Raw genomic sequence first — 24881 nt, forward strand, 5'->3', positions numbered from 1 at the left:
CAGCTTGGTAGCGCAATGCTCCCTCCTTCCTGTGCTGCATCCAGTGGGGTCTCCAACCTTTTTAAGGTGAAGATAACTTTTTGAAGTAAAGGACAACCCAGGACCTACTGCTTCCCCCCACCCCATCCTGCCCAGCAGGTCAGTCTGGGGGGGGGGCAGATCGAGGCCCCTGTGGTGAGGGAGGGAGTGGGGCACTGGCCAGGCCAGGCCGAGGGAGGGTTGGAGCCTAGGTGTTTCATCCAGGCATGCAAGGCAGGGCTCCCATCTCTGCACACACCCTGACGGAGGTGCAGGGGCATAGGCAGAGGAAGAAAAAATTATTCGGAGGGTCTGAAATTATTATGTGGGAAGGGGAGGGCAGCTCCTGCTGCTGCACTCACCCCAGGAGGCATGGGGGGCGTGTGCCCCCTGGTCTGCGTGCGGGGAGGCGGGCTGAACCTGCGGGCTGGGCTGTGTTGGGCTCTTCCTGGCAGGGAGGCACTGGGCTGGGCTGCGCTCGGGGTGGGCAGTGGTGGCACTTGGATTGGGGGGAGGGGCCTACGGTGAATTTTGGGGTGGCTGCAGCACCACTGTCGCCTGCCCTGAGTGCAGCCCAGCCCAGCGCCCCCGCCCCCTGCTAGGAGGAGCCTGGTGCAGCCCTGGCCCCAGCCCTCAGCTGCAGCCCACCTCCCCCCATGCAGATGCGGGGGCACATGCCTCCCCTGCCTGCCTGGGGTGCATGCAGCGGCAGAAGCCCCACCCCTGGACAAAACCCCAGACTTAGGCCCCGCAACTGAGATCGCCTGTCAGAGGCTCCCCAATTGACCAGTTGATCATGATCAACCGGTTGGAGACCACTGATCTAGAAACTGTGATGTGTCTGTTCACAATTTCAAACTGACTCCTGTATTAGATTAACGTGCATCTTATCCAAACAGTATCTATTACTGTACCTTTAAAATCCAAAATGCACATGCTTTATGTTTGACTCCTCCAGAAAACATCATGACTGAAGTGATAATAAAAGATACACTACAAAGGTAATCAGCCTGCACTGTACTTGATGTCATTTGTTTATAAGGATTTATATGGAGCCTATCACCACAGAAGCTCAGTCAAATATGGTTTAGATCTGGGGTGGGCAATTATTTGGGCCCATGGGCCACACAGGTAGTTCTGGGGAGCAGCAGCAGCCAGGCAGAAGCTGCAGCTTGGTGTGGGGGGAAAAGCAGCCCCTCCCCTTTGCCACTGCCAGGCCCTTTGTGCTGCAGCCGCTGGAAGCCCACACCTGGGCTGCCCTGCCTATTCCTCTCTGCCACTGTTGCCTCTGGGCCGCCCGTGGGGCAGTAGTGGCAGCAGAGAGGAGCAGCAGGGCAGCCTGGGTGTGAGCTCTGGGCGACTGCAGCAAGAAACGCCCAGTGGTGAGTGGCAAAGGGGAGGGCCTGCTTTTCCCCCAAACAGAGATGCAGCTTCTGCCCAGCTGCCCTGCTGCTCAGTGTCGGCAAGCAGTCTGGAGCAGGCAAAGGGTGGGCAGGGTCATGATCGGGGCTGTGTGCGCAGCTTCCAGCTGGTCTGGAGCTGGTCCGCTCCACTGGGTCAAGTCTGGAGCAGATGTGGGGCGCGCTGGGGGAGGGGCTGTACATGCGGGTCCCTGCCAATACCACAGGGTTGGGGCCAGCGATGGAAGGAGCTGCTGCCACCTGGGCTGCCTTGAAAGGCAATCCAGCTATGGAGCTGCCCCAGCTGTGCTGTGCCCAGGGGGCAGCAGGACACGTTATGGGATGGATGGAGCCTGGGCCAGGTGGGACCAAGGGATTTCCCAGGGGCTGGACAAAGTCCTTACGTGGGCTGGATCCAGCCTGCAAGCCATGTTTTGCCTACCCCTGGTTTAGATAAAGAGAAATATTTTCTGATATAGGAATGAATAGCTACCCATGATTTTTCTAAGGCCAAGATGAAGGAGGCTTTGCCAGCAAGCTATGCATTCTGAGACCAAGGACTTTACAAATATGAATGCAACCAGCTCAGATTAAATTCCTGATGAATTCCAGCTACTATACTGAGAACATAGTGCCCTGCTGTCTTTACCCTGCAAATTCTGCTACATACCTTGTCACCAGGGCATGAGAAAGAAAGGAAGAATCTTTTTCTTTGAATGGCTGTTAATTTAGAACTCACTAGTATGTAGAAACATTTTCTTCCAATATTATCTATCTATCTTACAGGCCTGTATAATAGTGGAAAGAAAAAAAATGCAAGGACTTCTGTAAATCTGTAATGAAAAGATAGATATAGCTTAAATTTCTTCCCCCTACTCCTCCCCTTTCCTTCCTTACCCAGAAAAGGAGGAAATGATCCAGACTTTCAAGTAAGTTCTTTCTAACACACAGAGATATCTCTCTCAAAACTAGGTAACAGCTTACACTAATAAAGACAGAAGCTGGATTTGGTTGCCCATAACTTCCAGTAGATTAAGTCAGCACAACCTGTTGTTGTGTAGTTTTGCAGCAAGGGTGCTTGTTTTCTGTTAATACTACTTCTATTTCTCTGTTCTCTTTCAAAAACCAAGAATACTGACATGGAAAGCAAGAGAGGCTTTATTTCCCAGTAGCTCTGTTGATATGTCAGAGAGGTGTCAGCTTTTTACTAAAGCAATAAATTCATAATTTCTACAGACCCCTCTGGCTCTAGGGCCTAAAGCAGAGAGAATAGCAGGGGTTGCATTACAAGCTCTAGTCTGCTTTCCCCGAGACCTCTTCTCCCATAATGGCTATGACCCCTTTATCCAAGGGGAGCTTTACAGGAAGAGGTAGGATGGCAGAAGCAACAGTTTACATGGGTAATCCTTGTAGAGCCTAAGCCCCCTCTGACAGACTGCATAAATTTAACTGGTGGCCTAACTCGGTGCATAGAACTTTTTATACGAGGTGCTGATGTGCAAGTAGGAAATAATGAATGCACCCTGATTTTAAGAGCTCAGGCTGATATAGCAGAGCTGGCAGTTAGAAAAACACTTATTTGTAATCAGAGCACATATGGCCTGGAAAAAAACAAAAGAACACACTGCAGTGCAAGGAAAATGGAACCTCAGGATCCTACTACTATAGCCATTTCTCAGGGGGAAATGAACCTTGACCCTGGGGATAGGTATATACTACACGCCCAAGTCTCAAACCATTAGCACATGCTGCCGTTGCATTCTTTGTTCTGCCGGCTCAATTCAGAAAGCTTTTCAAAGCAATCCTTTATTGAAATACACATTATCATAGTGATGATCTTCATTATATTTGGAGGCAACAGAATCCAAAGCACTTATAAGCACAAAACCAAAACAAGAGAATAATTGTCTATTTTGCCCTATCTTACTTGTGACAACTGGGATCACGAACATGAGACAGCAGCTTATTAGGTATCAATATTTTTATAAGCATTTACATTCTATGTTGTCACATGTCCTGCAACAGTTAAGCAAAATGAATGCTGGTAACTCAATAAATTACATGTGAATTATTAAAAGATGTATACATATTTTATCTGTCTCTCCTGACTATGACCACATATAGATGAATATAATCTGTTCATTGCTTTATGGACATAAAGTCCGCTGGGGAACATCAGAGATTCACTATTGCTCTCAAATGCTAGGTTTTGCATTTGAACTCCGATTTATCTCGAGGAGCTGTACAATTTCTAGATAATTCCCCTTCTTGATTACATCACTGAGTGCAAACCAGCAATATTTTTTCAATACACTTATTTCAGCAAATACAAAATTCACCTGTTCAGGCTGTATTTTGCTAACATGCTCATTTTTAAGCTAAGATGATAGACACCAGCTAGTAGAGATTTAAAAAGCACCTAATGGAAACTGAATAACAGAACACTGAAAGTTATACATTTGGGTCAATGTCACTGCCACAAAAGCTGATGGCAAGGATGTTTTTGGGGTGATATTTTTTATTGGACCAAATGCACGGATGGAATAAAGTAAGACAAGCTTTCAAATACCAGTCACTCTCTCCTAGACTATCACAATTAGAATATCACTCTAACACTATAAAAGCTGAATTATTTTAGGTTTCAGAACTATTTTGCATGTTGGCAGGCAACATTTAGCCTTGTCAGAGAAACATATGTGAAAGATCTCTCTCCCATTTTTCTCAAGTGGGGATTAGAGAGAGAATGATTTTCTGAACACAGCTATTGTGTGGTCACCACCATCCTAATTCTCATCCTAGGAAGATCACACTTGGAATAAAACCAATGACATTGTCATACACAATACATGCCTGCTTTGCTCTTAGTTGTGTGCAAACACATATTACAAGCAGCAGTCCTATTAACATGTGACAAATGGTTAGGAATGTTTTATCATATATCGCCAACCATTCAGTTGACTTGCTTCTTTGGTTTAAGAGTTTGGGGGGGAGGGAGTGGGTTAGTGCCCCTCAGTAGCTTGCAAATTTTTCCTGAGGACCTTATTCTTCCTATCAAAAATCTTTTTCTTTTTTGAAAAACACTATAAAATTTCAATGAGTGCTACATTGTATAAAAACCTTGAAGTAGGGCTTTCATTCACAGTACTCCTACACATCTCATCTTTGGAACAATAATAAAAGGAGTGTTTTATAATATGTTTCAATGAAACTAAACTAAAATAAGCCTCTTTAGCTAAATCTTAAACTTTGCTATTTGAGTCCCAAACTGTTAGGAGCTGAACACTAGGGCTGTGCAGAGCTTCGGGTGCTGATTCGATTTGAAGGAAATTTGGCCTGAATCTGAATTGAATCGGGAGACCAATAAAAGGGTCCAAATCAATTCGATGCTCTCCGAGTAGATTCGGAAAAGATTAAAAAAACTTTGGAGAGATTCAGAGATTCGGGCAGTCCCCATGCGCCGCTGCAAGGAGCTGGACACGTACTCCGTGCCGGTAAGTAGGGGGCAGGGGGCTGGAGGAGTGGGGAGAGGACCGCGGAGGAGGGGAGCATCCAGCTGTGTGTGTGTCCAGATGGGTATGGACGTGTCTGCAGTGCCACATACCACACTGCTGTGCTTGTCTGGACACAGCCCCAGAGTCAACTTAGAGGCTGCTTTTAGAAATCGTGAAAATGAGGGGAGAGCAGCCTTAAAACTGATTAGCTCCTGTCATTTTCAAGGCTTCAAATAGCAGCCGTTTGACAGCTGCTTCCCTTCAGTGTTTCTGGAACAGTTAAACAGAGTGCACTTAGTCACAAGGTAGAGTTGGTTAGTAATAGTATGCAGTGAACTGGAGTACAATTAAATTACAAAGCAAATGGAGTGGGAGGAAGGACTGAAAGATGCTATATACCTAAGCAGTTTATGCACTTAACCCATATGCAATAATCAATGATTGCTACAATGTAAGTAATGGGCAACAAGTTGGGACTCGCACAGTGTTATGCAATTAAGCCATTTATGCACTTATCCAGTATATGTATATAAGTGGGAATCCACAATCTTATATATTATTATTACTTGTGCACAAACCTTCTATTTCATTTTGAAAAAGTCTTACACTAGGACAGGAAGGAATCAAAGAATAGACTGCTTGAACAGCATCGATATTTTTCCTGTTTGGTGGGCCTGGTAATCAAGCAGCATTTGGTGGATCTGTCACTTGTTACTGGCTTGCAGCTAGGTTAAGTAGACCAGGCAGACTAAGGATCACTGCTGAAATGCATAATTCCCCATTTCTTCACTTCTGTCCCCCACATTTCCCAATTATATCTCAGTTGCTTAAAAGTTAAGAGGATTTTTAAAACGTTTTTAAAATTATTTCAAAATGGTAATTCAGTCCCTTGAGTAATTCTTTAGGGAGTACTCCAGGAAAACTGCAGTGATTTGTTAAGTTATCAACTGCCAGAACTTTGGGGGAAAAGGAGGCACAAAAGAGAGAACCTATTTATTATCATTCAAATATTTAGAAACAGCAGCCTTGAATTCAGTATTGGAGCAGGTTAATGTCTATAATGAACTTCAACCAGTCTTCATAGACAAAGACAAGGCTAGAAAAACATTAAAAAGGGATTCTGGTTAAGGTGCATATTCTTCCAAGGGTCTGCCCAAGCAAAACCCAATCTGAAGCCGACGGGCCTTCCTCTCAATCCTACTGCAAACGTCCAAACAGGGTTTTCCTATTTAATTCTGCCCCACCAAAAAAATTCCATCTGTTGGGGGTAACAGCCTTCTCTTTCATATTCAATACAGTTTGTAATTAAATTCCACATCAGAAATAGCTGCATATCATTGGCAGGCAAAGCAATTTCTGTATTTAAAGGTCCAGTATTGCAAGCATTTATTGCAGGAAAGTAGATCTGTGAGATTAAGCATAAAGTTCCTCACACAGTAAGATTTACAGTAGTGGGGATATGGGCAAGTGAAGGGTGCTTTGCATATCAAGTTCTCACCTCAGTATGCTGGCATATACACAATTAAGGGCACAGACTTGGGAACAAGTTACAGCCAGGTAAGCTAGGACACAAACTTATAGCGTGTCAGCTACTCTGCGGTAATTGCCTATGGGCATGTTATTCCTCTGCGATCGTTGATATATGATAGACATTTTACCCCACTTTCACATGAGAAACTAACCTGCATTAACAGCACATCAGTCACTTTGCTCTGAAGTTCACACTCTAGCTTACTTCCCACAAACTTGTCCCTGTTCCCATACTCTAAGACTATTATAATGTAAACAACAAAAGCATGTTCATAGATTGTAAGGGCTGGAAGGGACCTCAACAAGATAATCGGGTCCGCTGTTAGCATTAATTTTTGTGCTGCCTTTTTATTATACGCTCAGTCATTTGCAATCTGTTCTTGACAGCTAAGACCCCTTTGGTACTTTTGCTCTCGCTCACAGTATTGAGCATCTTGGACTTTTAATATATCCTCGGCTTGACAGCCAGAAGCCAAATTCAGTTCTTTGGAGTAGTAAAATTAGTGAAACACATTTCAAAGGGTTAATATATTACCATGGTTACAATTTACACCACCTTTTAGGATCTGAATTTGAAGAAATATGTACTAATTTGGTGGTCCCAATGTAACTGTTATCGCTATTTTAGAAATCCAAACAAGAATCAATAATCTAATCCTGAAGTCTAGCTTCTATTTTCAAAACTATAATCCTTGAAAAAGAATTTCTGTTTCCAAAAGTGCTCCCTCCCCCCCCACAACATGAAAAACATTGTTTCTCCGTAATCTGTAGTTATAGGGGGAAACACGGGCCTCAGGGACTTTGAAGGGGGCAAGATTTCAGTCATGTGCATAATGAAGTCACAGCATTTGTAGTTTGGTGGGGAAAAGATAAAGAATCTGCTCTATTTAAAATGTACCTTGTGCTGGAGGGTTTGCTGCCATTGTGTTACTTTCAGCCTTAGTTTTTTTCAATGGCGGTTACAATTCTTAACATCTATGAAAATCTGCAAAACAGATACAACATAAAAGGTTAATGTACTCTTTTGAATTTCATATCCCAACTTTCCTACTTAATACGAACTATCAGTTCCAGTCGTCCCAGTCTGATACATGATTTCATCACCATGTTGAATTACCTATTGCTACACAGTTCAAATCCATTGGTTTTTTGATGACATTACCTGAAAAGGTTGAATGTTATGCATTTTTGTCCCACTTGTGTCTTCTTTGTTTACAACAAAGTTCTGATTTTATTAAATGGGGCTAGAGATTTGTGTTGTTAAGCTTCACCTGTCATTTGTACAGTAAAACAAGTCCCTAGTTCAGCCACCACCCTTCTCAGGCACCCAAAATCACTGTTTCACTCTGTCACTTGAGATGCGATTGCATGTCCAGTGAAGTCCACAGCAAGACTCGCAGAGACATCGCTCGGCTCCAGTCATCTACGAGCACCAGAGCCCGTGGCTTTAGCTTGGGTGCTCGTTCAGAGCCATGTAGTACTGTGCTTATATGCTATCAAACACATTCAGGACATTTTATGACAGCTCACGTGAGCTGCGATAGCTCATGCAACATGCTCAGTCCCCAACTGCTGCCTGCCTGTGGACAGGTGGACTGCAGCTTGGCACCAGAGGGTTTATTACACAGGGGACTGATTCTGCAAACCCTCCCTTTGGAGCTCATCGCCTGGCACAGTGACAGATGAAGGGCCTGGGAGGCGGCTGCCGGCCAGAGTAACAAGTGGTGTGGCAGTACAGACACAGAGCTGGGGGGGCACCTCTGGGCGGTGCAGGGGCAGGGCATAGCAGGCCCTTACCATTCCCCACCTAAGCCAGGCTGTGTACCCCTCACCCACCCCAAGGGGACAGCTCCCTCTCTGCTGTGCTTCCCCCCCTCCTAACTGCAGAGATAGACTCTTCCAAGCTCCCCCATAGCTGCAAGTGGAGTCTTCCCCTTCCTTCCCTATTCCCTCACGTCCCAACCACACCGATGGACTCTTCCAAGTTCCCCCCGTGCCACTGCAGAAGTGGCCTCTTCCACCCCTTCTCCCGCCCCCGTTTCCACCTCTAGCTGCAGGGACTGACTCTTCCATTCCCCACCAGCCCCGCAGTTCTCCCTCAACAGCGGCACGAATGGGCTCGTCCCCCTCACCACTCCTACTCCTCACTCACATCGACCCGACAAGTCGGACTCTTTCTCCTCCCCCTTACAGGCGCCCCTCAAAGAGGGGTGCGCCCCCCCCGCGGCAGAGTTGGACTCTTCCACCCGCCGCATTCACCCCAGCTGCTGAGTTGGAGCCCCCCGAATGAGATTAAACTCACCCCACACCCCGCTCATGACGCACAACGCATGCGACACCTATTCTGCCGCGGCTGTTTCCCCAGGGCGCTGGGAAACTACGTCATCGCTCCGCCAGAGCACACACCCCCCCTGCTTTGACAGGCAGGCGCGAGAGCCAATCAACGCCGCCAAGGTAGACGCGGGGCCGGAGTCTCTAACTGACGGCTTTCTAGCGCCACCTGCCGAGCGTGCGGGGCGGAGGCGGGGCTTGTATCTGGGCAACGGGGAGGGGCGGGGCTGAGTTGACCTGCTCTTACAGTCTAAGACGGTCCAATGGGGCGAGGGGGCGGGTCTGTGAGCGCCCTAGGGGCTGCCCCCAGCTGTGCAGGGACATGGACAAGCCTGGCTCTGCAGCAGAGATCCTGGTTTTCTCTGATAAAAAAAAAATCCCTCATTTTCAGATTTAAAAAGGTAACCCCGAATCCACTCTTTTCTGTGATTAAAATGAAACACCACCAAAATTAATATGTACACACACAATGGCATTTCATTTTAATCATGGAAAAATGTGGATTTTGGGTTACTTTTTTAAATCCAAAAATTGGGGATTTTTTTTGTAATCAGAGAAAACCAGGATCCCTGCTCATCGTGGAGCCTGCAAATACCCCGGGACCATGGGTGCCCAGGCATGGAGATATTGAGGCGTTATTGAATATTTACAGCCAGGGTGAAGGATTTGCCCAGACTCTGATTACTGCTCTTGAACTTTATTTTTTGACACTTGGCTGCCTAGGGCAGGCCCGGGGGCCGCAGCCAGGCCTTGAGACCCTCCACAGGGTGCTGCCAGGTCTGGGGCATGTGAGCACAGTGAGGCTGCCAACTCGATTCACAGCAGAAACCCAGAGTTTCCCCCTGGAAACCCCCAGGGTGACAAGCCCTGAGGCAGGACGTGGGCTTTTGGAGCTCTTGGCAGCTCTTGGCTCCGTCTTGTTTTCTTGTCGTTAACAAGGTGAAAACAGAGAGCTGGCATCTTCCAAGGGCTGCCTTGAGTCTGCAAAAGGTTGAGAATCACTGATTTAGGTCAGGGGAGCTCAACCGCCGGCCCGCAGGCCAAATGCAGCTCACAGAGCTATTGCATCTGGCCCATGGGACACCCCCTGGGTCAGGAAATTTAGTGGTGGGGGAATGGTGGCCGTTAATAATGCCATCCTCCCCCGCCAAATTTCCAAACCCAGTTAGAGCCAGGATGCACCTCCTTCCCAATCCAGTGCCTGGGGCCCCGTGAAGCCCCCTTCCCTTCCCTCCCCACTGTGGGCCTGGGCTCATGCTTGGCTGCCTGCCAATCCACTCCATGTGGCCAGATAATGGCTGGCCCACTGGCCCCAGGTACTAAATCAGAACCACCATCCGGCTCGCAACCAGACCTGGTACTGCTTATCTGGCCCACTAGGGGAAAAGGTTGAGCATCACTGATCTAGGCTGTATGCCTATTCAAAGTGGTTGGGAATGGTGCGCATGCATGTGTGTGTTCTGAATGCCAGATCAATTTGTAGCAAAGCACAAAAATCACAGGTTCTAACAGGTGTTTGGGCATGCTAATCCATTTAAAATGTGGGAAATGTGTCAGAAGAAACAGAAGAGGTCTCTCAACTTTAATCCTCACTGTGAAACCTGAATAGGAGCACTGCAGGAAAAACTACATTTCCTGAATTTTCTAAAGGCACCATACACCTATGCTGGAAAGCACTTAGTTTTGAAGCACCAAGTGACAGCTTTACAAACAAACACATCCTCTTTTAGGACATTTTTCTTCACGTTAGTATTAATCATTAGAAATAAAAAGTCACCTACAGCTTTATTTGGGACTTTTGAACCCATCAGACTAAAATCAGACTAAAATCAGCAATAGTGCGATCTGTACCATGATCCCTAATGCATGCAGGTTTGCTTACTTAATATCTCTCAAGAATAAGTGGTGTCTGGCAAAACATTATAAGCATAAATATTGGCAACTTAAAGCAATGCTTTTGTATGGTAAAATAACATTTCAAATAGATGCCATGTGGACAATTTAAGATTTTGCTGTACTTTTTGAGGGACAACAGTTTAAGGAGAAAGATATGTTGCATTTAAATCAGAGGTGGAAAATTTAAGTCTAGAAAATAAATTACAATAGCAAGAATCAAATACATCTTTGATAGAACCAAAACCATTTCCTCTGTTACCAGATATCAGACTTTATAATACTATATATCACACACCCTAGCCACCCTCCCCCCACACACAACCCCCACAAACCCCATACCCACCCACACCCCACATATTCACACACACACCTACATGATCCCTCATCCCACACCCACGCCTCCACACCTATCCACCCCCCACACATCCACGGACTCCCCCACATCCCACATATGCACACACCCACAGCCCCCCACAAACCTATACCCACCCCCCACAATATACAAGAGTAAGACTTTATTTTAAGCTATTGTATACAATCACCTCTATGTACACTACACAGACACATGTAAACCAGGACAAAAATATTTTCTGAAATCAAATTAATTAATGTTCTAAATGTTCGCTTTTTAGAATATAATTGGTATTTTTCTGGTTCCGAGATGGTAAACCCCCTTGCTGAAAGGAGTACTTCTGGGGCACAAGGGGGGTGGACTTCTGGTAGCAAAGATCAGGGGTTAGGGGGCAGGACTTCCAGTCACAAGATAGGGACCAGGGGGCAGGGCAGCTGTCAAGGGGTGGAGCTACCTATGCAGCCCTCAAAAGCTTGCCAAAACTCAGTAAGCTGCCCTCTGCCCAAAATAATTGCTCACTCCTGCCCTAACCCCTCTTTGTTTAGCAATCTGTTTTCTCCTCCTTTGTCAGCCAAACTTTTGTTTTTATTGGGACCTGAGAAATACTTGCTTCTTTTGCCTTTGATTGTTACCTTATCTTATGTTCTTCCTTTACTTATATAGAATTACTTATATTGAATTACTTACACAGAATTATATAGAGTTGCGTACTTATATAGTTACTTATATCCAAAATCAAGATCAAACATTCTCCATAACTGTAATGAGCATCACCCACCAAGATAGTACTAAGTGTGGCTGTAAAGAAATACCCTATAGCTGCTATTAAAATTATCATCAGTTTTGGAAAGATTCTCTGTTCTCACTGAATTAATTTCCTTCTATGTTATGTGTGTGTGTGTGTATGTATACACACATGAACAAACATACAACTTGAAAATTGTGTATTGGGTCTAAACCTTAATATATTTGAATCTTCAAGTTTCTTTAAATTTTATGCTCATGTATCTTATGTTTTTAGCCTCACTGTAACTAATTAGAGAACTAGAAAACACACCATTTATCTATCAGCTAAAAAAAAAATTATAAAATATTGAATTCAGAAAAGTCTGTGTTTGTGTTTGACCTGGGAAATCTTCCCAAGCTATCCATGTGTTGAGTCTAGTTGTGTATTTCAGACTATCCATTTATATTGCTATAGTTAGCAAAGCAGGATACCTCACTAAACACACAAACAGAAAGGAATGAAATGAGATATGCTTTATAATTAGCTTCAATGTTTCAGCCAGCAACACACATTTTACCTTTTCCATGCTGTTTGTGCCAAGTGGAGAAGTTGAAATGCAGTTTAGGAAAATTTTGTATCCATGGTTTGCATCTTATTTGGCAAATAGATTATGAGATTCAGAATGGCTTACTGGGCTATAAAAGTTTATCAGCAAAAGTCTAGAAGAGATCTATGATTTTTGAATAACAAATCTGCAGGCATTGTATGTAGGTTATCCTAAACACACCATCTTGTATCTATGCTTGCTATGGACATTACAAACAACCCCAAACCAAACTAAAACTTATTTTAGGGATGTTTTAGAGAGAAATTGAACATTTTATTGGGGCGTTTTTATAACCTTTTGCCTTGAAAGCCAGTTGCTTTACTTGCCCTCTGTCCAACAGTGCAATTTGAAGGTTCATGATAAATTCATTTCTTACCTGACTGAAGTGTATCATGTGTTTCCACAATCACATGCCTATTACCTTCACAGGACTACGTGCATTGCCTTCACATAAACTATCACTTCTTGAAGGGCTTTCATCCAGTGAGGACTTACACATATTTGCTTTATTTTGCATGTAGATGAATAGCCCCATTGACTTCAGTATGACCTCTCCTGTGCATACAGTTGAACAGAGATAGAAGAAATTCCAATATCAGGGCCAATATCTTCTAGGTCTGCAGGGCAAAAGCCAGGAGTTGCATTCCACTGAGAAGGGAGGTGGCCACTCTTCTGAAATAGATGCTTATAATTCACTGGGCCTTAAAGTCATGACATTATACATCATAAATGTAATTCTGAATAATTGTATATATGTACACTCCTACCCAGCTGTATGCACGTGTTTACAAAGTACACATATACTAGGCCTCTGTGTAAATGGAACAAAGGAAACACAAGAAAAAAGTGGATGACCAGGAAAATGGTCAAAGGAAGAGTATAAAAAAAGGAGAGAGAGTTTTTATCTGACCTTGAAGAGCTGTCAGGGATACATTCCAAAAATCTTCTGTCTGTACATTATCCTTACTATAGGCAATGTGCATTACAGTGAGGTCCTAAACATTTAAGTGTTAAAATTATTAATGCTTTATACACTAAAGCAGTAAAGCCATGGGCTCTTCTGGCTGTTCTAGCAAGGAAATATTGGAGTGGTGTTAAAGTCATAATCATCCAAGAATGATGAGAGAAGTGAGGTTTTTGGGGGGTAATATCTTGATTGGACCAACTATAGTTGGCAGAGATGTTTGACATGCTTTCGGGTACAAAGTAAAGAAGGTCAGACCTAAAGAAGGGCACTTTGTGCCCCACAGCTTTGTCTAACATTTATCCCAACTAGACACTTAGTCCAATAAATGATATCATGCAAAAAAAACCTTGCCTCTAGAAAATAAATTCACCCTCAGCTTTTTCTTTTACCAGTGTCTCCCTCCACAGTCTCATAAGCTATTAGCCATTTGACACCTTGTCTTCTGAACAACAAGTAAAAGATAGAAGTGAAAATATATCAGAAGAGACGTTATCATCAGAAGATAACTGAGAGACTACCCATCCCCACACTGAGTAGGTGTCATGCCATCTGCCATGGTGAATACATATTTGCAGTAAATGCCGGCTTGCTGGAGTTGCAGAACAGGATGATTGCGTACCATTGCTGGATAATGCTGCCTACCTTGGACTAGCAAATTGTCTATTCTGAAAGAACTTTTCCATTATTAGTGGGGAAGATTCATAGTAATTTCTCCAATTCCTGTTGCGGATAAAAGCAGCCTTTTACCAAAAGGTTGCGTTACTGCAAAACTAGTTTTGGAGATTGCAGTGATTTTTATTGACCTCTCATCTCCCTTTCAGAATATTTTAAACTTGACATTTTATACACACACACACATATATATACATACACAAACATGCACACACATGCACACACATATGTATGTGCACTTATATACATAGACACATATGTATAAGCGCAACTTTTTTGGAATTTAGATTGGCAATAAATGAAGATTCAAATACTGCCCCCCCTATACCTGGACACACAGCTTTCACCCAAGTTCTCTGTGTATATGTAAGTGCAGAATTTGATTTTTCAATTTTGCAGTAGGGTTTTTGCCAAAATAATCACAGTCTTGCTAATGTTGACTCTACTTAACTTGTGAAGACAATGACAGCAGCATATTATTGAGAAGGCTCGCAGGGCTACCAGACTTTTTAGTGCTGTATTTGACCTTTGTCTATACTGGGGCTTCTACCATTGGAGCTGCAAGAATGGGAAGTTTTTGCTACAGATAGCTAGGGTCAGATCTCATTTAACTTATTAGGTATGCAAGTGTCATTCTATTCCAGCCTGGTTGAGTACTTAAAAAAAGCACTAATGCAAAAGGTGCATCTGTCTCCCCACGCATTTTTTGTGATTTAATGTTAAAGCTAAGATGATGGCTTGTTACCAAAAAAAGCCATATTAACAGCTTTCCAGGGACTCAAGCAAGGCATCAAAATATTGCACACAGGCACCTAATGGATGGAAGTAGGATCTCTTATGTAATGTAGACACAGCCTTAGCCTATCTGAGTAAGGCAGAATTCTCAAAGGGTGTATTGTAAGCATGTGCCTAGGGTAATGATGCACAAATGTGTCCATGCAAAGAAAGAGACAATTATTTTCAGGAGTCCAACTGGAGCACAGACTGCAAATGAAAATGAAGGAGATGATCTGCGCAGTTAGGTAAGGATTCCTATAACTACCCAGTCAGTGAAGAAGCCCCATTTAAAACAACTGAGTTTGAGGGAAAAGGCAGGATCCGGTCCCAGGGTTCTATTATTAGTATGAACTGATCTTCAGATTTTCAAGAAATGCTGGAACAAATGTTAGTATTCACAGGTGAATGCCAATCATTACTCATTTGCTTGTAGACATGTGTGACCCATCTAATATATGCTTTCCTTTGAAATGTCAAATTGGAGCATCCAGCCACATAATGCGTGGCATAACAGAGCTGACCCAGGGAGTTCAGGGCTCTTTGAGCCCCATCCAGGCCAGTGTGTGAACACATTCTGATTCAATCTATGCAGGTTAAACTAATCCGCAAAGATTGAAATGATTCAGTCTTGGTTTTTTTGAATGTCTGTACTTGGATTGTGTGTGTGCGGGTGGAACATTTGGGGCACTGATTATATTCAGTGTGTGAAAAAGCAGCTTCCAGAGCAGTGTGAGTGCACAGTGCATCTAGCCCAGTAGGTGCACCTCTGCGTGTGAATAGGCAACATGAATGTGTTAGATGCAGTATGCAGGCTGATGTGTGAATACACTGTGCATGACATGCCAGAATCCAGGCCAGGGCGGCTGCAGGAACAGAGGAAAAGCCATGACCCCTGAACATCTCTGTTCCATAAAGGCCAGGCTGATATGCAGTCTCCATGCTCTCCCAAGCAGAAGGGCCCAAAACTATGACCAGGGACAGACATTACACATAAGCCGGTTTAAGTGATCAGAAACTGGTTTAAACCTGTAACAGAACAGAAGTTCAGTGCACATAAACCAGTTTAAAAATGGCTGAAACTGGTTTGAGATAAACCTGCTTGAATGTAGTATCAGACTTAACTGGTTTGGGTCAAACTGGTTTATGCAACGTCTGTCCTAGACCCTTTCCTGGTTTATGTTAAATCAGAGTCTCCCAGCATCCCAGCATGTTCTCTGGGCTGGGTGGGGCTCTCTGCTCCAGAGAGCTGGGCTGGTCCTCCCCCCCTGCTCCCTGGCTGCAGCTCCGACAGAGACTGCACATACAGCAGGGTATGCCTGGCTTCCTTCTGCTACCTACCCCCTCACCACTCTCTGCTCAAGCAGGGATTTCCCCCTGCCTTACACAGACACCTCTCAGCATTAGCTAGCATACCATATGCTGGCTACAGTCTGTGCTGTGGGAGACAGGAAAAAGGCAGATAGGACAGTGTCGGCTTAGGGCTTTTTGGAGATAATCAACAGGTAACTGGTAATGTCCCTCCATTCCTTCCTTGGAAAAACTGAAGAAGAGCTTCAACTAATGGAGAGAGGCTGTTGTTTTCTTAATGGGCTGATAAACACTGAGTTAGGGGTGATAATCACTGTGTTATCAACTCCCTGATGGGCTGCTTACGGGGGATGGGACACCCCTCCCTAATCAGAGCATCCTGCCTGGGCCTAACCACACCCTTCCTCAGCTCAGCACTATGGAAGGGAAGGGAGGGCTACTTTAGCACCCCCCCAGCTTCTAGCCTGAGCCACTGCAGGCATGTGCTGGCATTTCTTCAGTCCAGAGGGGATGTCTGTATGATTGCAAACTGGATTTGCCCAGCCAGGTTAGACTAACCCGCAAAGATTAACTCAGTTCATACTCAGGCTTTTTGAATGTCTGTCCCTAGCCTGAGAATCAACTGGAATGCTTCCTCATAGTGCATCCTTGTAAAGAACCATTGACAATGCATAGGTGATGCATGCGGGTGCATGTGCACCCCCTAAGATTGGTGGTGCACCCCCTGTGAAAAGTGCTGCAGATGCTGCCAGCGGCACCTGTAGGTGGTCGCCACTTGTCACCCCCCCACCCCCCCCAGTCACTGACACCACTGGCAGCATCTATGGGCAGTCCCCAATCGCCACTGGCTGCCGCTGCTGCTGCTGGCTGTGTCTGCGGGTGGTGACCAACCGCTGGTCGGAGCTCACCACCAACCCCCCTCCTCCCCACCGCCATGGCCGCCTGCAGGAGCTCCCCGCTCAGCCCACCCCTGCCACTGACACCACCGCAGCTGCCTGCAGGAGCTCCCTGCTCGCTGCCACCATGCCCCCACCACCTCTACCTGCAGGTGGTCGCTGTGCCCCCCCCAGCCTCCAGGGGCACACGTTCATGTAAAGAACTATAGTAGTGTGGCCTTGGACAAACAACTTCTAGCAGAACCTTTCTGCTTGTCATCTTTGCAAAGCAGTCCCTCTGTAATCCAGAGGAAAATGAATAGCCTGTAGGAATATTCTTTCAGTGGTACAGAATTGAAACTGTTACCTCCAGCATTAGTTATTGAGGTTATTGGATTCTTTACTACATCTTTGAAATTCTTAACCCATAAAAGCATTCCAAAACTATCCCTTTGTTTATGTAGCCAACTAGCAGTGCAAACATACCTTCTCTGTTCTGTCTTTGTTTTCAATAGATATAATGGGAGCAAAAGAAACTGTTAGGACTTTATTAGGCATATTTATCAGGTTTTCCAAATTCACTTAGACTGAGAGAGAGAAATTGAATTCAAGGCTCTCTTGTTACTTGTTATGTGAATTATTTAATTTTCATTTAATGTCCTGTGTTTTGTCAAGGTGATTGTGTTTTACAGCTGAGTTTTGAATCTTGCTCAAACTCTAACACCAAGTGAATTAAAAATAAAAAACAGCAATGAACATATTTTCTACATATGTTCACAATCAAATTCATGCCACACTAATTTGATTTATAGGAATGGAACACAGAATATGACAAAAAGGCCTTTGAAATAATAATTTCTGCAGTATGGAGATCCCCACAGTTCAGTACTGCCAACTACATAAAACATGCACTTATGTTCAGCAGCACGTAGTTGTCCCTCCCTGGGTTTGCTTTCTTAAGGGCAGACCCAGGCATTCATATGTCCCAGTTACAAACATACACTGGTATCACTGAGGTGCCATGTAAGCATGAACCCCTTTACCTTACTTTAGCAGCATAATCTAGATGTATATTTTGCCCCTTTGGTTTTGTGCCAAATGGGCTTCTCAGTTTCCTGGATTAAAAACATTCAAGACTCTCAAGTGCTTCCAATTAAGCATATAATAGTGTGTTGCCAACTCTTGTGGTTTTATTGTGAACCTTGTGGTATTTTGCTTTTTTTCTTAAAACTCCAAATCTAGGAGTCCAGTGATTACCAGGGATCCTGGTTTTCTCTGATAAAAAAAAAATCTCCAATTTTTGGATTAAAAAAAGTAACCCAAATCCACATCTTTACGTGATTAAAATAAAATACCACTCTATAGCTGGAAAAAATGTGGATTTTGGATTATATTTTTTAATCCAAAAATTGGGGGTATTTTTTAATCAGAGAAAACCAGGATCCCTGGTGATTACATGACAAATCTCAGCTTTCATTTAAAAAACAATTTGTCTAGCTCTTGTGGTTAAAGGAGAAAGCTTGAAGATGTGACTTTTGTGCATCCAGAGACCAGAAGGCCACAAAATAAAAGAACCAAGATATTTTATTTTTAAGAAACTCTTGTGTTTTTTTTAAGTTAACTTCATGAATCTGGTGTCCCTATCAATACTTTTTATGCAGTTAAGGTTACCCATACTGTGTTTAGTATCTGCAAGTCATCTATAACAATACAACTACTTAAAACGGATCATTAGGTAACTTACTAAATACTAATAGGTAAAAGCTATGAGTTTTATGGAATGCATGTAATTAAAAGTTATTTGTCAAAGGTCCAACTTTAAATTACCCATTTAAAGAAGAACAAAAATCCATTTGTAACTTTGAATTTAATCTTATCTAACAAAAACCTGTGCTCTACTTAAGGCTAGCAATGCATACATTTAACAAAGCATTTTCTCCTGTGCAAATAAGTCTGCTTATCTCCTATGTCAAGAGCTAACTAATATGAAATTCCACCCAAAGGACAGAAAGTGACAAACAGATATGGCACAAATAGAAAAATATTTAATTTAATTATACTGCAAATGTGGGGAGGATTTTCAGCTACGTCTCGTTATAGCTAGGTTTGCCGATTTGTCTGAATTAGGGAGGCCCCATATTAATTCCCTCTGAACTTCTTCCAACAAGATTTTGGTCTGCTTACATCCTGGAGTACATAAATCTTCCTGTATCTTGCATGTGGTGATCCAATTTGTTATTTTAAAATTCTGTTTGGATTTAACAGACTCCTTTTCACTAAGTAGCGTGTGTCAGATAGAAAGGGAAGGATGACATGTATCAGCTTCAGGCAGAAACAGACCAGGCAACTTAGAGAAATGAAATTAGTAAACAGAGGCAGAAAAGCACATTGCATGGACATATTGCATTCACAATGATACATACATCACTATGACTGGGCTTGGAGTTTTAACCCTGTGCAGGAAAATAGTGAATGGCTTCACTTTAAAAAACAGATGCTCAGGTACCAAAGTGATGATGAGTGTATAAAAATATGCCCAAGTAGGTAGATAGAAAAGCTGTTGTCATTTATACATATACAGCTGTACCCAGCTGTGACCAAGAACACAAGTTTGCCCAGGGCTGTGAGTTTTGAAGGCATTGTATGTAAGTTTACCTGACAGGGTTCATATGGAGATTGGCCTTGAATTGGTAAACCTACTCAGGGAGAAAGGTTAAAAAATGCATGCTAGGAGCTTCTTTCCGCCTAACTAGCAAGCCTCTATCAATACAGGTGTGAAATCCGAGGTTGCACATACCTTCCTCTGTGTTGCTAGAAAGGAATTATTTCCCCTGAATCGTGCCAAATTGCCTGGATGGTGATTGTAAAGCAGTGGTCACCAACCAGTGGATCTCGATCCACGGGTAGATCTCAGAGACTCTTCTGGTAGATCTCGGAGCCTCTTGGAGTCGATCCGAGGCTGGGGTGGGGGCCTGAGTGCCCGCATGAATGCATGTATGTGTCCCAGCCCAGCAGGTCACTCCATGGGGGAGGGGAGGGGAGGGAAGAGGTGGGAGCTAGGTTGAGGCCCCCCGTGATGAGGGACAGCGCCACAGAAGCAGGAGCAGCAGTAAGTTGAGTGGGGCTCTGGCTGGGCCAGACTTACTTGCTGGGAAGGCACACCCCCAAATAATTTTTTCTCCCTCTGCCTCAATTTGCCCCCCCCCACCCCCGACTTACCTGCTGGGTGGGGGGAGGTGGTGGCGCACAGTAGATCTTGGGTTGCTTTTAAATGTCAAAGGTGATCTCCTACTTAAAAAGGTTGGAGACCGCTGCTGTTAAGGTTTCCACACCATCTGTGTGGAGTTTAAATCTTTTGGAAAAGAAGCTGGAGTGTATATTAATATGCTTCATAAATTTATCCCTTATGTCCCGCCTTGGTTTCCCCCCCTTCCTTAGATAAATAGAGTTTAAAAGCATAACAAGCAAGATATACTGCACAGTAGCCAGCAGACCTACGTCTGGTTCTTCACTGGGGCCTGAGAAGGCTACCACTATGGGTATGTTGGATAATAATAAGTAGTTATTTATAGTAGGAATTAGTGTTCATGGCTTTTCCTACATAAAATAGATTTTCCTTGACCAATGAATGGACCACATGTTTCTGTCCTTATATTTATACTGCTGAGTGTTTACATTGGCCCCACACCTCACTTGCTTATGTGAGGACCTTGAGTAGCCTCATTGATTTAAGTGAATATTGCTCACATGTGAAAAATTAAACATGGAAAAATGCTTGCAGGATCCAGAGCCTCATCAGTAATATTTTTGAAGGGATTGTACTAGGAAGAGTTTTGTCTAATAGCAATCTTCAGCCAAGAATGTGCTACTTTATTAACCTAATTAAAAGAGCTTACAGAGAATAATTTAGCAGACAGTTGTAGCTTTTTGATCCGCCCAAAGCAGACCATGATTTCCACCTATATATTAATGATTCAAAGACAAATAGCTTGGCATTTTTCATGCTACCAGCCCTGTGGATTGATCAATCTCTTCTCTGTGGGCATGTCTAGATGTGCATTTACTGTGCAGTCTGTCATGACCCAATGATTGTGTGTGTGCTTCAGCACTGCAGAATTATTTCCCGCCACATGGAGCTTTCTTTGCACGGTGCAATTCTCAGCTGCAGAGAGAAAACCCCGGTGCAAAGGAGTTCCTGCCGCTCGCATGTAAATTTGTGTCCCATTATTGGCTGTTTCTAAATTATTCCCACGTGGCGGCTAGCGATTGACTTGCTAGCCGTATAAGAGGCTTGAGCAGTTTCCGCCCAAGTTGGAGATCTCCGAGAATCTCAGGAGGATCCTGAGAACCCCGATTCCGAGAATTCTGGGAGAAATCCGAGAGAATTCCGGCAAGGAGTCCACGATTATCTCGTGGATTTCTACGTGTATCTTGAACCGAATGATGGTTTGATCAGCCATCAAGAATCTCTCCCCGTCACCGGACGATCCCTGACGTACCCCTGCCCTGCGCGCTCGTTGAGAGTCACAGCATGGACTCTCGTATCGGTTTAGAGAGCTCTCATCGTTCGAGTTTTCTTCTTTTCTTCTATCTACAACTGTAACCAAGCAAGTTTTCCTGCCTGCACCGCAACCATCTACGGTGTAAGTAAAGTAATCTTTAATCAACCTCTACGCATCAGTACCTAATTCTAGTCTGCCGTGCCGACTTCTCCGGCCCACGTGCCCAGGCTGCTGGCCACAGCCCCTCGGCCCCGACACAGTCAAGTTACTATGCAGTAAGTGGGAATAGGCCAGCATCTACATGTGCAGACGTTAAAGCACATTAATGCTTTAGTCCCAAATCTAACTAACTTTAGTCCCAAGTCAGTCCACACACAGTGTGACTGTGCAGTAAGGCATCTATACATGTGCTACTGAGCAGTAACTAATTGGGTGTAAATTTGATACCTGCATGATGCGCTCATGTCGGTGTAAGTTGCCGTATTTACTACACAGTACGGGCATGCACATGTAGACATGTGCCCAACACTGTGCAGTAATTTCAGTTACTGTGCAGTAAGTGCATATGTACAGACATGCCCTGTGAGTAACAGATATATGCTAAATATGTTGTCATGGGAAGGAGGAGGAGGAATCTGGTCCAGGAGTGAAGGTGCAAGGAGGGAAAATGGAAAGCATCTCAAGCCCTTGTTTCAGAAAGAAAGATTGCCTAATGGTATGAAGGAGGGAAGAATAGGAACATCCAGGGTCTCTGTTATCAGGGGTTCATCTGGACCTTCCAGCATCAAGAAAGAACAGGGGCTTTTCATAAGGCATGAAAGGGGAATGGATGCACAGAGACGCTCTGGCAAGGGGAAAGATTGTGGAACCTAGCAGGAAGGAGCAGGGGCACAGTGAGAGACATTGATATAGGGGAAAAAGGGAATAGGGGCCCAAACAGGGCTCTTGAAGGGGGACATGAGATGCGTTGGTGACACGCACTGAGCTAGTGTGATGGGGTAGGGACGTGCAAGGAGCTCCTTGTATGGCCAATGAGCTCAGCATGCAGAAGCTGTGATGTGTGTGACCCACTAGTTACAGTTATTACAGGAACCATCTAGACATCCCATCTGAGATCAAAGATCTATTTTGCAAGGTACTATATTGGTGCACAGCTCACAGTGTGTTAGACATTGCACAAAATAATGCACAACTTCTGGTTAGAACTAATAAAGAAAAAATGAAGTCAAAATCTTAAATGATCATTCTCAGCTATACTTACAATCGAAGGCCAGGATCCTGCGCTGATGTTAATGGAACTATCCAGAGCTTACAGAGTCAAGCGCATGCCTAAATCTTTGTAGAACAGGGTTTAGATAGATGAGACAGATGAAGTGTAGGGAGGAAAAAAATTAACGATCCTAGAACAGCTGAGTTGTAGGTGCAGGAAAAGAACCATGAGTTGAAATCTTGGCCACACAAAGCTAATAGAAGCTTTGATAAACTGAGTATTACCCACAGAATAAAAAAGGCATTTGTAAATATATGCAAGAGGCAAGAATTCTTGTGGGTAATACCTTTTATTGGACCAGCTGCATGATTGGGATAGGCATAGGCAAGCTTTTAGGTGTCACAGTACTCTTCCTCAAGGTACTGTGATACCCAAAAGCCTGAGGAAGGGTACTGGGATGTCTGAAAGCTAGCCTATGGCTATCCCAACCATGTAGCTGGTCCAACAAAATATATCACCTGCAAGAATTCTTGCTTCTTGCCTATTTCCTGGACCACCAGAGCAACAACATCACCTCAACACTACCAAAATGTTGTAAATATATGATTTTTATTTTGACTACCTCTTTCATAACCAGCAGTGGGGCCACTGACTCCTCCAGTGAGAGGCTTCTTGAAAAGACTTAGGTATACACTTAACTGTATTTACTGAGTTTCTTTGAAATGTTGCACATAATTATGCACGCAGAAGAACAGACAGGAACTCAGGGCTGCAAAAATGTAAATAAATTTAATTATGCTACTACTTTTAAACTAAACATTTAGGCAAATCTTCGTGGGATTGGGGCCCATACAAAACAGAGAGCAAATATTCCATTCAGAAATGCATGTAACAGCAAGAGGGGAAAAAAATTGCTTCCTGGCCCCATGTATCAACCAGACAAGCCTAGAAGCATGGGGAATATTGTTAGTAGAGCACAGGCATATATGAAAGTATGTAATGTACACACATGAACATGAAATGTACGTACACAGTCACACAATGCACATATATGAATATGCAATGTGCATGTATGAAATGTAGTGCATGCAAGTAAGCATGAGGTAAGTATACAAACATGTGATGGACATATATGAATACACAATGTGTGCATGAAATGCAGTGCGTGTATATGACCATGAGGTAAGTATATGAACATGTGATGGACATATATGAATATGCAGTGTATATGCATGAGTATGAAATGTGTGTATGAGTGTGTGAGGGATAGGCATGAACATGTCATGAACATATATGAATATGCAATATACACAGATGAATAGGCAACATGTGATGTACATGTGCAAATATGCAGTGTACATATGTAGATATGCAATATGTGTATATGAACATGTGAGATACATGGAAGAACATGTGATGCCCATAAATATGCAATGTGTACACGTAGATATGCAGTGTGCATACATGAACAAGCGAGGGATGCACATAAACATGCGACACCCATTTATAAATATGCAACGTGCACACATGCATACGCAATGCGTGTATGCGAGTCTGTGATGCCCATATGCAAATATGCAATGTGCACACATGGATATGCAGCATGCATACATGAACAAGTGACTTATGTGCCTGACCATGCCATGTCCATATATAAATATGCAATGCCCACACACAAGGATGCAACGCCTGCGTATCAGCAGACAAGGCACATGCACGAAAACAGGATGCGCATGTATAAACCTGCCACGTGCATATCTGAACCTGCGACGGTTGCCCACAAACACATAGGGCGCACATATAAATCTGCAACGCATGCACCCCATCATGTAATGCGTGCGTGTGAGTCTGCAATACCCATGTGCAAATACGCAAAGCACACGCGCAGCGTGCATCTATAACAGGGGGGCGGGGCAACGTTTTTGGGCAGAGTGCCCTAAACACCTGCAACCTTCATTTATAAGATGCTGGGTGCCAGGGGCGGGCAGAGCTGCAAGGGGCCCGATCCTTGTTGTGGCAGCGCAGCCCGGGCCCCTTCCCTGCCGTGCCAAGCAAAATGCCTTTGAGTGCCACACTAGCCCCCGTGCCGCGGGCTGCCTACCCCTGCATCCAGGCGGTGAAGATGCGGCGCCCAGAGAGGAACAGGCAGAACAGAGGATGAGACACGCGAGGGACAGGCAGGAGGCGGAGCCGCGCCGCAGCGCAACACGGCACGGCA

At 44.1% G+C, this 24881-nt stretch overlaps 1 protein-coding gene across 4 annotated transcripts in view; it reads right to left on the reverse strand.

Annotated features, from left to right (window-relative positions):
- INIP (INTS3 and NABP interacting protein) overlaps nt 1-8879 on the reverse strand; it is a 29899-nt gene extending 21020 nt beyond the window's left edge. Inside the window, exons 1-2 of one of the 4 annotated variants that reach the window (XR_324997.3) lie at nt 8742-8879; nt 7338-7424 (exon numbers count right to left, since the gene is read on the reverse strand). Coding sequence is in view for 3 of the 4 variants with exons in the window: in XM_006034128.2 (XP_006034190.1) it covers nt 7338-7362 (25 nt within the window). In the remaining variant the exon portion in view is untranslated. Of the gene's footprint in view, nt 1-7337; nt 7425-7601; nt 7701-8591; nt 8687-8741 lie in introns of those variants that run through there. The other 3 variants (XM_006034128.2, XM_025216070.1, XM_014524917.2) reach the window with 3 other exon arrangements.
- Nucleotides 8880-24881: the final 16002 nt, after the last annotated feature.

This window comes from Alligator sinensis, unplaced genomic scaffold, assembly GCF_000455745.1.
Source record: "Alligator sinensis unplaced genomic scaffold, ASM45574v1 scaffold371_2, whole genome shotgun sequence".
Classification (NCBI taxonomy): Eukaryota; Metazoa; Chordata; order Crocodylia; family Alligatoridae; genus Alligator; species Alligator sinensis.